The sequence below is a fragment of the Patagioenas fasciata genome, chromosome Z (genome assembly GCF_037038585.1).
Source record: "Patagioenas fasciata isolate bPatFas1 chromosome Z, bPatFas1.hap1, whole genome shotgun sequence".
In the NCBI taxonomy this organism is placed as follows: domain Eukaryota; kingdom Metazoa; phylum Chordata; class Aves; order Columbiformes; family Columbidae; genus Patagioenas; species Patagioenas fasciata.
The window spans coordinates 33,692,238-33,705,743 of record NC_092560.1 but is presented as its reverse complement, the minus strand read 5'-3'; the positions used below and the strand labels follow the sequence as shown (position 1 = coordinate 33,705,743).

At 32.7% G+C, this 13,506-nt stretch overlaps 1 protein-coding gene across 2 annotated transcripts in view; it reads left to right on the top strand.

Annotated features, from left to right (window-relative positions):
* Positions 1–13,506, top strand: part of CNTNAP4 (contactin associated protein family member 4) — a 246,424-nt gene that overhangs the window by 75,052 nt on the left and 157,866 nt on the right. For both annotated transcript variants that reach the window (XM_065860464.2, XM_071801956.1), the window contains exon 3: positions 4,588–4,781. In XM_065860464.2, coding sequence (XP_065716536.2) covers positions 4,588–4,781 — 194 coding nt within the window. The remainder of the gene's footprint in view (positions 1–4,587; positions 4,782–13,506) is intronic.

The window sequence follows — 13,506 nt, the reverse complement described above, 5'->3', positions numbered from 1 at the left end:
CCATGGATGTGGACTGTCCAGCCTGTAGATGCAAAGTCCTATATTTAACCTTCTGGGCTGGGTGTTCACAAAGTTTTCATACTTGTCTGATGGTGCCATACTGCTCTGCACAGCCACAAAAAGACAAAACAGTATGGAAATAAAGATAAGTCTGTGGAGGCTGCAACAGAGCAGTTAAGGTGCAGCCATTGCAATCACAGAGAAGATAGTGTCACTTATTGCTCCTGAAGTAATACTTTTGAGGAGAATCTTGTTTGACCTCCTCTGCAGAACATGTGAAATACTAGTGGAGCCTTTATAGAAAGTAATTTTGAGCATGTGAGATTTAATCAGTGATTTAATTTTAACTTAGTTAAAATAAGAAGGTGTCAAAAGAGGAATCTCTTGTCAAATATTCAGACCTCTGCTTGAATTGAGTGAACAGCACATTTTTTCATAGACTGATTTGATCAGGTTTTGTAGATCTTGTGTGAGACCTCAAAACCAAACAATATAACACAAGAATTTGCTTTATTTGATGAAAAATCAAAGTATTTTTAATGACAAAATTTCATGTAGTTGTTTTGATTAAAAATTATATCTTTCACAAAAGTATTGCAATGCACTTTAGTTTTCAGTTATCAATACTAGTTGTATTACTTGCTCAGGAAATGATGAACCATATGTTGGTGTGTAACAATGATTATGGGACAAATAAATTCACTTGGGATTCTTCTGTATTCACAATGATTCATCATTTTGTATAGTTTTCACAATCCTATGATTTTCTAGGTGGTTCACTGGCTCTGAAGGAATAGGCCTTTTGGCACTTCAGCCCAACCTTTCTCTGGCTGTTTGGCCTCTCATTGTAACACAGGATCTACATTATTCAGAAAGAGTTGCAGGAACGGTGAATTATTTTTTTCGTTTGTTGATTTCCACGGTACCAGATGGCATGGCTGTGGCTGTCAAGGTTGTTGGGTTGTGAGGAGTATCATGATGCCCTGTCTAATCAAGTGACCCAGCAACCCTGTCTCTAATACTTCCCTATTACCTTCCTTGCAGGGAGAAAAGCTTCCTGTTGTGTTGTATGAGGTATTTTCCTTAAGACCTGTTGATGCTGAGTAAATGCTACCAGTATAGGTGGGAGGGGGTGAGATAGAGCAGGGAAGGCTGTGTGAAAGTAAGTGTAGTGCAAAGGAAAGTTACTATATGGGAATTTCAAGGGTAAAACTTCTCAATAGGAGAGAGGAGACCTTCATGAAGAACTGCATTTACCTAAAAGAAGGATAAGGAATTTTTACAAGTAGTTTAGAGATTGTCTTAAATTCACTGTCATTTTATATTGCATTAATAATTTTTAGACCTTGTATTTTACCTGGAAATATGCATGTTATGCATGTACCTGCTTTCAGGGGAGAGACTGATTGGGACACATTTCTCTGAGAGGGCTGCTTGAGAAAACACTGAGATCTTGGTGGCACCTTCTCAGAGAAGAAACTTGCGATATGGTCTGTTTTGCAATCTTGGCTTTGCAGTAACAAATACATTATTAGAAATATGTTGTTAATGTAAGGTGTAATATCATATAAAGCATTTGGTGAGGAGTTGTGTAGTAAGGCTCTTTCACTTCAGAACTAAGTGGAAACATTGAAGGTGTATGTCAGAGAGCAGGACAGGCTGGCTGAGTCAAAATGGGGTCATGAGATCATAGTTGGAGGTCCCATGAGAGACTGGGCAGGGCAGTGCCTGGAGAGCATTAATGCTGTTTTAGAAAGATCAGTGGAAACAAAATCATGAAAAGACATAGAGAAACAAAAAGCTTCTGTGTGGGAGACCAATGACTAGTCTGGAAAGGTCACTCACATGGTCTTGCCTTCAGCACAAAATAAAGTATCTGATGTCCTTTTAATTCTTTATATATATATATGCATATATATATTAGCAAAATTTGCAGACTCTTGTGTAACTATCTCTAAATGTCTTTGTGGGTTTATGTTGTTGATGAGTACTTGGAAATACTGCTAGAATAGATTATTCTTACAGAATAATGGACTAGAAATTGAAAAGAAACATGGAACAAAAGTTTAATCTTTTATTTTAAAGAAATAAACACTTTTTCACTTAGTGATAGCTTTTTCAATAAGAAAATGTAAGTGAACATAAATGAGCCTGTCCTTGGCTGTATTAGGAAGTGGGTGTGTTTTCACTGTTATACTGAGTTATTTTATGTTCTCAATGTAATAAATAACCAGTTGGTTAATTCAGACAATAGGAGTTAACAACAGACTTTTCTAAATCTGTTTTTATTTAATTTGATTTAACCTGTGGATTTGGGAACTAAAATACACCAAGTGGGAAATTTAATTTAAATAACTAACCTTTATCCACAAACACACACTCCCAATGAAAACAGATTGACAGGAGAAAGTCTATGTAATTACATCTGCCTCCTTTAACTGCAGAACACCATTTTTACTTTATACTTATTTTCATTGAATACCTTACTTAGGCAGATCCTCTTTTTTTTACTTCTTGTTCTTCATTTTTCAGAAATGGATCTATATTTCTTCTGTTAGATGTGGTCAGTTGTGTCTATTATATGTCAGAACTCACAATTATTAGAGACTGTTCAAATTTTTAAGGAATATGTTTCCAGAAACTGCTAATTCTTGCCCATTTTGTCAACTTACATATGCAAACATTGGGTTTTTTTGAGTTATGTGATGTGGATATTCCTTCAGAACTGTTTTGTTTTTTTGAAACATTCTAAATATGTTGGAAAAGAGTATGAGTAGGATACAATGGTTGCCTTTATGTCACAGTGGGATTAACTGTAACCGTTTTTAAATTACCTTGCCAAATAATTGTATGACTAATTATGATTAAGTGAAAATTCAAATCCCTACTCAGGTACAGTTTCCATGGCAAACAGGTTCATAAAAAACAACAGAAAATTCATGTGTAGAAAGTGGTATAGATATATCTTGGATCTAATGTCTCGTCTTATGAAGAAATTAATAAAAAAAGAAACTCGATGTGAGTTAATGCAAAACATCTTGAAGTATTTACATGAAGTTCTAATTACTGATTTAGATAAAGAATCAAAAAAGAACAAAAAAAACCCCTACACAGTCTTTAAGTCCAGCCATAGATTTAAATCTGTTACATTTTAATTAGTTCATGAATGTGTGGACAAAGGAATTGTTACATATGTGGGGCTTTATGGATTTCTCTCAGCAGTTTCTACTTACCTGGCTCTGTAGAATGAACCTCACTTTTTCTGGCTTATGACCAAGTATAAGATATCCCACCATTTTATTTTTAAATGGCAGTTTTAAATCCCTAAGTAACAATTCTTTTTTTCTTTGATTTTTTTCCTAAGGGAGGTAAAGTCAAGAACTTGACTCATGACCCTGAACAGAATTAAACCATATGTGATGTTTTATTTATGAAGTGTTATGCATCTTGAAGCCCATACAAGCATAAGATTGGATTGCAGTTTTCTATTTCCACATAATACAATGTTTATTGATTGTTGTGGGAACTAGATATATCTGTTCTTCTTGTTCTGTGTCTATATGCTTTAAGAACTTTTCAAGGTGCCTCTTACATTTTGTGACTTTGCCTGAATTAGATCCAAATCTATGCTTACAAAATGGATTTTTTCTTGTTTGTTATCACTCCGTTTACTACTGTATTGCGTGCTAAATGTGTTTTAATGATTGGAAATTTTGCCAAATATTTTCACAAAACATTTTTTCTTTTGGGTTTATTTGCAACATATCCTTGGTCTTTTCCATCCAACTTTACAGACAAAGCAGTAGGCTGATCTGAATAAATAAAGATAAACCAAGGAGGACAAGAGAGAACTGAATTGATATGTCTTTCTTAATTTCAATATGTCTTCCTGATTAGGTAAATATTGTAGGAGCTTTATATATAGCTATACATTAAAGGTTAAACTTTATCTTTGCAAACTGGCCTATCTCCTGACTGAAACTGTCTTGCTGTTTTGCCTACAAATTAGTTGGTTGCTTTAAGAGACACATGTAAATTTATCATTTAACTGTGCTTTACTGCTTTATATACAAATCTGTATATCCAGATGTCACACAACAGAAACATGCAAAATGATCCAGGTTAAACAGAACCTCAGGAGATATTCTAGTCTATATAAAATGAAATTGATATATATATATAAAACAAATAAACAGCATTCTAAGTTTTTACTCTTAAGAGCTTTGTCTAATTGGATAATTAGACATGTAGAATTAATTTTATAAGATAGAGACAGAAAACAGGAGTTAATATATCCATAGATGTAATAGTTATAATTGGTTACATATATCATTTAATCTGTATCAACTTTTCAAATAATTATTAAATTATATCAACACTTCTTTGGTGCAACTAAATCTTGGATTAGGACTATTTGGATCAAAAAGGACCTTTAAAGATCATCTAGTTTCAAACTCCTGCTTTGAATAAGGACATATTTCACTAGACTTCATTGCTCAGATGAATTAATTGATTTTTGCACATACAAGTTTTGTGTTAATTTGCTTCTTTCAGGAACACATTTCAATCTTTTTCATTCTTTTTAAGGTGCTGGTGGCTGGTCTCCACTTGTGTCCAGTAAATATCAATGGCTTCAAATTGATCTTGGTGAAAGAACTGAGATTACTGCTGTTGCTACTCAAGGTGGTTATGGGAGCTCCGACTGGGTAACAAGCTACCTTCTGATGTTTAGTGATAGTGGACGAAACTGGAAGCAGTATCGTCAAGAAGAAAGCATTTGGGTATGTTATTTCAATAATGATAATTAAGTTTCTGCAGAAGACTTAAAATACTTGTGCTATACATTGTTGGAAATATAAGCAAAACAGTGGAATATAAAGAACGCCACTGTAAGTGTTTAGATAATCAAATATACAAAGTAATTTAGCTTTTCACAACATGGAAAGCTGTAAAAATCAAGAAAACATCCAAAACCTAGTCTTAACATTATCTCATTAAGTCTCGGGGAGCTATTATGAGGACAAAAATTGTACCACAAAATCTCTTTTGTTTTGCTAGATATGGTAAAGTTATTTTCCCAAAGTATTGATCTCTGTGTGCTAAACTTGGATTTTTTCATTAAGAAAAAAAATACTTTTTTTTTTTTTCTGGAACATTTAATCAGATGGTAAAAATAAGCAACACAAAGAAATAAAAATCATAACCAGCAAAAAAAAAAAACAAACACAACCACAGTTTATTTAAAAAACTAATAAGTATTAAGCAGTATTTAATTTGATAATCTAATTCAGAGTCTAGTTTCTGATGTTCCAACCCATTTATCTTCTGCTAGCTTTGTAGTTAATATTAATAAGCCTTGGTATGCTCATCACCTTTTATTCACATGGATTTTTATTGAGAGTGAAGGACATGCAGTACTAGATGATAAGGTCCAAAATCCACATGAAAAATTGAATGATACAGCTCTATACCAGGGCTACATCTTTCCTTGATCTCAACAATAGCAGCTTTGACTAAAGGAGGAATATTGACACTTGCCTATGATTTTATCCTGTCAAGTTACTTGTATCATTCTGTCTATACAATGAGCTGATTCATTTTTAAATTTCACTAAGCTTTAGGCTTCAGTTGTTTCTTGATGCAGTTAAACATTATGATAAAATGTATTTCATTTTATGCATTTTAATTTTGTTGACTTTTAATTCAAAATGTTCCTGTCACTCTCATTGTCAAATGCCATCTATGGTATAATGAGATTATGCAGTGGCTTACTTGTTGCATAATTATCCTTCTTTTTGAATTTGCTGCATACTTCTGTTTAAGATTGTGTTTTCATAACAGAGAGAAATAAATGATTTTCTAATCCATATGGCTGTGGGGAGTGAGAAAAGAAAAACAATCCTCCAATGTTAAATGAGCATAAGCTGCAATAATATTGTCTTTGCCCATCTTCAGACAGACTGATAAAATAAATCTGAGTGGTAGAGCTGCTTGATGTCTTCAATGAAGGCTCTTTTGAAATCCCATATTGGTACTGCAGACAGTGATATAGTTATTTCTTGAATATTGCCACCATTAAAATATCAAACAAAAGTTCCAAAATATTGCTAAATGCTGATGCAGGCATAGGGGTAAGGAGGTATTTAAATCTGTAGGAGGGGAAAAGTAAAGCTTCAATTCTATTATCTTAAACTTAATAGAAAATATTATTTTAATGATAGCAATGCAGATTGAAGGTATGGCTTGCAGGCAGTGATGTAAACCATCAAATTCAAGGATAGTCTATTGATATTTTTTATGTATCTTTATTTAGGATTTCTGCTTCCAGGGGAATATATTTTCTCTTTTCTAAAGTAATGCATAGATGCAGTCTTGGAATGAAAGTCTTAAATCTCTATTTATTTTATAGATTTTCTCTGACTATTATCTGTTTATGTTAAGTGTTCTTAAATGAAGTATCCTTGTTCATTTCAGCCAAAACATCCCACATTTTATGATCCACACAGTGTTGTTTCTACCTTTCTGAGTCATTACCGTATTACAAGATTGCTTACAAGAAGTAACATTTTTCCTTTTTATTATTTTTTTTTTACTAATGACATACATTAGAGAGACAGAAGATGCCCAGTTTTTAGGGCCCTGTGCTGATAGAAGTGCTTCAGAATTCTTCACTGTATGCAAAGATTCGCCCTTTGTAACCACTCATCTAAACTTAAGTAGAAAAGATATTCAGTACAATTTCAGAGTTTCCTGCTTTTTATTTTCCTTTTCAAGAGTTAATCTTGAATTGTCTTTGTCATCTTATGGCTTATCTTAACTCAAGGTTCTGAAGCTCCTGTCATCTTTGGAGCTGATCAGAATTTTTTCACTCACTGTAAAATTTTTATAACAACTGGGATGCAAAGAGGACTATCTAGGTATACGCAAATGATGTAGTTATAAAAACTTTATTTTTATTCAGTGGAAAGGGAAGTCTTTTCTAAGACTGGTTCTTCTGACCTGCGATGTCTTCGTTAGGTTGAAATGAATGATATACAACTGTCTTACTCCTCCCCTGTCTATAAAATGCTCCATTGCCTATTGGTGCTGTGTTTCGATGTAGATATTCCAGAGTCAGGTGATTTGAATCTCCTCTCTGTGGCTGCTGAATATGATTTGTTTTGACTTCTGAATATTAGGAATTGGTTTACAAGGAATTATGGTGACTGTAGTCTTTACCCATGGAATACACCTTGATCTCATGGACAGTTTACTGATAACTTAAATGTATGCCTTACTTACCGTCTTATGCCTGTAAGGAGTTTACCTTTCATGTAGTTCTTCATCTATTGTTTAAAATCCTTTAATTACTAAAGATACTTTTGGGAGACTAACTCGATTACAGTCACTAGGACTGCTTGCATTGTAGATTAAGTATTTATATGTATAGTTATATAGTTTTTCGGTAGTTTTTTTATTAGTACAACAAAAAAATCTATTTGCACTAATTTTTACTTATTTCCTCAGTTACAGGACTATTGCTATCTTTTCTAAAGTTGTCTATAAGTATTTGACATATTGTTCTTGATGCTTGCATTAAGATTTTTTCAGGCAGAAATTCCTAGGATGAATATTCACATATTTATAAAAAATGGGTACATTCTAGTCAAGATGTAAGTCTCAAGTGCAATATTTGTTATTAATGGCAAAATACATACTTTCAGACAGAAATTTTTTTTTTAGAAGAACTAGTTTAATCTTGAAAAGAGATTAATTCAGATTAATTTTAGATTTACTTTAATGTTATTGTAACTGTAAATGTGTTTGAACAAGGAATGTTGTGTGTATTTATGTGTATATTCTTCAGTCTATTTCTGTTTTTTTCCATTCCTTATGGTGTAATGTCAGATGCAGTAAAGCCAAATCTCCCAAGCTCAACCTTTTGCATAGTTCTTTTTCTTCTTACTGCTAAAATGAGCAGTGGTTGCAAATCTGTATATATGATAAGCTACCAGATTTTTGCTCTGGAGCAGACAATTCTTTTCACTTTTTTTCTTTCAAACTTCAGGCAGCATACAGTAAAACATCAAAATATATATATGGTAAACTTAAGGTTTGGTTCAAGCAGAGCTAAGAAAATTTTTACATCTTTAAATATTACCTTTAATATTTGTACTGAATTACTTCTTCCTAGCAATTTGAATTCTAGATATCATTGCCTGTATTTTACCTAGGATGACTCTCATACTGTTACTGATAGTTTATTTTAACTATTTGGTGCTACTTATATTAATCCTTTTAACTAATGTATTCTTTACCTTTAACTAATTTCATAGTTTTGTATCGCAAATGTTTTTATGATGTGTACTCTCTCCTTAACATTACTAATTAAATGTTTCTTTTAAAGGGAGAGCAATAAAGTAACAGATTATATTCTCCACCATTTTCAAAAACAGTAGCAATAAGGAGAAGAAGGAGAGGAATTTACAGTTTGAATGACAAGTTTCCCATGGCTGATAATTTCAGTGAAAGCATGAGTGACAAAGCTCATGGGGAAATGCATCACAATGCCATTCATTAGCAGGAGTTTTGAAGAAGAAAAAAAATACAATTTGTCTTCAATTAAAAGTTGACTATTTCTTCTTTGATACAGGGAGCGAAATACACGGAAACTCAGCCTTAGGTTTTGTTGTTTTCTTGCTTTGGTGTATTGTTGTTTGTTGATTTTTCTCGTGTGTGTGTGTTTTGTTTGTTTGTTTTTTGTTTGTTTGGGTTTGGGATTTTTTTGTGGGAGTGTATTTTGTTGTGTTTTATTTTGTTTTTCCCTGAGAGAATAATGATTTATCCATTCTATAACTATGATTCAATTTTCAGTTTTATTTGTTTTGAATATTTCTTCTAAAATTTCTGTGCAAAGCACTGGAGTTAAAACAAATATTTCTACAATATTAGCTAAATTTTGGGGAAATTCTCACCATTTTTACAACATCTCTTTAAAAGGCTAATCTTTGCAATGTAGAAGCATGTTTATGACTGTGTATGTTTGCATGTATATTTAAATTCTGAGGTCTGTTTTCCATTTTATTTACCTTAGCTGAAGTTAAAGCTGGTAGTCTATTTTATCACAATTTACTCATCTTGTGAGTTTGCATAGAAGTAGTTCCATTTAGTAGTTACTATTCTGATGATATGTAATAAAAATATATGAATGTTGAGTGATTTGTTGTGCCAGAATTGCTACATGTATTCCCAACTTCGCCTTTCAAGGATTTGCAGTGTTAAGAGTTTATCTGAAACTTCCCATGCTGTAAAATGACTCACCATTATGGAAAGTCCTGATTAAGGAATACTGATTAACAAGTATTCTGTGATAGTCACATTATATGATTTAAGACTGTGGAGTTGCTTCACAGTTTCCTTGATGTTGGTGGTTCTTCCTCAGTCTCAGGAATTCATGTGTTTGCTAGAAGCCATTATGCTCCTCATTGGAGAAAAATCAGTCACTGTTCTTGATCTTTATCTGTTTCATAGTAAAAATAAAAGGCTAAACCTACCTATTACTTTACAGGACTTCTGTTGATTCCTTCTTTGAACCAAACCAATTTCTACTCTTTCAGTATCCCAAGGCAAAGATAATTTGAATGGGTACTCCATCACTACATTTTCCTTAGGTACAGATTCCAAAAGTTCTGACTTCAGTACATAGACTGGCATGTCACTTTTTCTGTTGCTTCTAACAGAAAATAAAGAACCTCTTTATCTACGAATTAAAATAGAGCAGATGGTGATGACTTCCACACAGTTAATTCTGGTGTGCCTATACTTATTGTAGCTTATTCATCATTCACTTTTCTTGGATTTTCAGCCAAAAAACTCCCAACAGAACACTTTTAACTACTTGACTCTAACTATGTAATCCAAGGACATATAACAACTAAGCTGCAGTTGACCTCAGTCAGTCTGTAATATAGTCTGAGTGAAAAACATAAGAGTTTGTCAGGTTGCATAATTATAAGTAAAAACTCAAAAGTGCACCAGTATGTTTAAAGTGGTTAAAAAAATATATGTGCAGCTTTTAATTTTTGAATTCTTGCTTGTAAAGGATAATAGAATAAAAGACAAGCAAACTGTGTTTTACTTCATTATGTATATTAAAGATCCTCTGCATCCTATGCAGAGTGTGTGTTTTAAATAAATAATAATTAAAAAACACAAACCAAACCAAAACCAAACAAAAACCAAAACAAGCAACCAACAACAACAACAACAACAAAATAAACAGACAAACAAAAAAAACAACCAGACAAAACTGAATGTGTATCCCAAAACTGCCAAATGTATCACTGGCATCAAACTGTCTTGACTTGGGAATGTTCTGTTTCCAAAAGGTTCATTATTGGAGCAATAGGAGCTGTCGTGGCATCACTAGCATCCAAAACAATAGGTATACAAATACAATTCACAAAACTAAGAGCCACTGACTAGAAAGATGGGAATCAAGAAGAGAACAGTGAAAACTAGTGATTATCAAAATCCATGCAGGTCAGAAGTAAATTTTCTGATGTTGTTGAATTACACTAAAGGTTCTCAGGATCTGAAAAGTGAGAGAGGGGACTTCGAAGTTTAATTGCACATAAACAAATCAGCTATGTTACGCCAGTTTAAGATGATAATTGAAAGACTTTCACATTTGAAAGTTTGCATGTAAAATAAATATAGAGATAAATATAAAATTACTTCATTGTATAGAGTATGAAGAACAATATTACATAAACTTCTGTAGTTTCCTGTATTGATATATTTTTATTCCTGTTTCACCATTATAATAATTACAGTGAACCAGACATAAATAGTTCCATATGTATATACATCTAAAAAATACTATTTATTTTTCTTTTATTCCACAGGCCTTTAGACAGTATATATAATGGCACATGTCTGTGTGGTGTTATCTGTCTGTCGTAATAATGTTTTTCTGTTACTGAACATAGTTATGACAAGGAAACGATTTTGTATTTTGTGTAGCATAATTGGCTTATTTCACAGCTTAATATAACATAAGGGAACTTTTTTGTTCTGTGTGTTTCGAGGGAGGGCCAAGACATGTTTCTGTGTAAGAGATGAGCACTGGAAATGAGCATTCTTATCTTCCATTTAATGCATGCAAGATGGGTCCAAACAAGAATCTAAAATCCAATCTGAGATAATAGGGATAAATTTCAATGAAAAAGACTTGGATACTTGAATTCAGACATCTGAAATGTGTGCCTAGTCTGTTACATTTCTTGGTGTGAGGAGGAGAATACAAACAGGTGTGTAATTCATAATTAATAATTTATTCAATGAATGTTTGCATTTTCTGCTTTAGAATTGTCTGTTAAGAGTGTGGTTAACATAAATAAATTTACTATTTGCAAGTTATTTGTAGAACAATGCTTTTGAAGATGCATTGTAATTTTTATTGTTATATTATTGCTACCATTCACGAACATATCCTGGGCTGTTTTGAATATGTACATAGATCACAATGATATGTTTAAATTCCTCAACTAAGTGACCATAAGTGTTAAGTTCAGGCCTCCCTGAATAAAAGTTCAAGGTACTGAATTTGAAATTAATTTTCCAGAATAATTCTATACTAATTTCATGACATTGTGGTGAATATGTTTACATTACCCCACAAACTAGAAAACTGTGGCTAGGGAAAACAAATGAGATATGAAAATCGTTGAAAGAATTTAATTTAAAGAAGCTTATGAGTGATCAGTTTTAACATCTGCACAGTTCAAGGGGAAATTAAATCTAGGTGTCTCAGTACAGTTAATCTTCTGAATATTTCTAGTAACATCTGATTTCTTGCCCTTCCTCTTTGTTTCCACAGCAGTCACTAATCTTTTGTAATTGTCAGAAATAGTACACTGAATAACATTTTCATGAATAACTCTTTGGTTACCTGGTATAATGCTATAAAATTACACAAAACTTGACATCTTTGTATTCCTTCCAACCAAAACAATGTTTTGGTCTATATACATGCACGCTCACAAATGCAAAGATAAATTTCACCATGGAGAACAGACTGTGAAAAATTCTAATCAATAAAATTTATATAAAAATAAATCTTACATGTCTATAATTGAGGGAGGCATGGGAAGACTGTTGTCAAGCAATATTACTCAAACATCGTTCTGCTCATTGCATGGGGAAGAAGCTTACAACTGTGTAGTTAGAACTCAAAAAGTTAAACAGTTGAGCGGAGAAAAATGCTGGGGATGTAGGAAGAGGCAGAAGAAACTAAAGGAGAATACTCTAACTTGGGATAAAAGGAGCCTGAAGGGAAAAAATGAAGTATGAAGAAAATCAGAGCTACAAGATATCTTGGAAGGAATAATAAATGCATCCTTCTATGATATGAAGCTTTTGTGAAGCTGATTGCATGCACAAGCTTCTATTTATGACAAAGACATTATTATATTTATCTAAAATATAAACATTTCTGAACTTAACTTTTAAGTTTTTGGATATCCACATGTAATTTTGTTTAAAATGAAATTTGACCACACTGCTATTTTTAGACACTTAAACAGCAATCTAATAAGACTAATTAAGCAATCACAATGGTTAATGCTCATATAAAATAACTTACAGTAGGTGAAGAGATGAATGCATGTATCAAGATTAACTTGTCCCAGAGTATTTAATATAGGCTAAAAGGAAGATTGAAACATCACCTAATAGTGCAGTGTTCTATATAAAATCTAGATAAATTGTTTGGATAAACATTAAAGAAATGGCAGCACACGTGTGGGGTGAAAAAAAAAAAAGTTACATGCACACAGTTAAAGAAACCATATTTAGCTAAGGACAGCAAGACGCTTTCAAAATATGCAGGTTCAACGACAAAGAGAATTAAATGTTCTAGTAGAAGTAGACATTCACAGATTAGTTTTAATGGTCATATTAGTACTGCAGTCATTAAATTGCCCAGATGAGCATGAGTTTTGGGAACCAAATTTTAATGTGTTAGGATTATACGTTCTTATTTTAAAGTCTGCCACCCCTGTAAACTGTTAACTTAGCACTAGATTTGGACTCTGTGACTAATCTTGATCAGAAATATTTTTCTGAGAGATACTTGACACATCATGCCCATCTTTAGAAAAAGCAACAAAAAAGCAACTACAACTTGCTGTATTTGTGTAGCATGCGAGAAACAGCAAGTAGCTAGTTCATTTCTACTGCCTTTCTCTGCATGTTTAGTTAGTGAGTTTGTGCTATAAAAGCCTGAGCATGACTTGGCACTTCCAATATGCACAAATCCTGGAAGAGACAGGTGGTTTTATAAATATCAATAGTAGTTTTTTTATTAAGGTATTTATTTTATTTAGATCTTTGTTTATCTCTAATCTAAATATAGTGATGGTGGCATACTGTTTTTCCGTGAAATTAAGTCACTGTGGTAGATGTTATTGTATGTTGTTTCTGCTCATGGGTTATCTTAAAGTCATTAACACTACAACATTCACT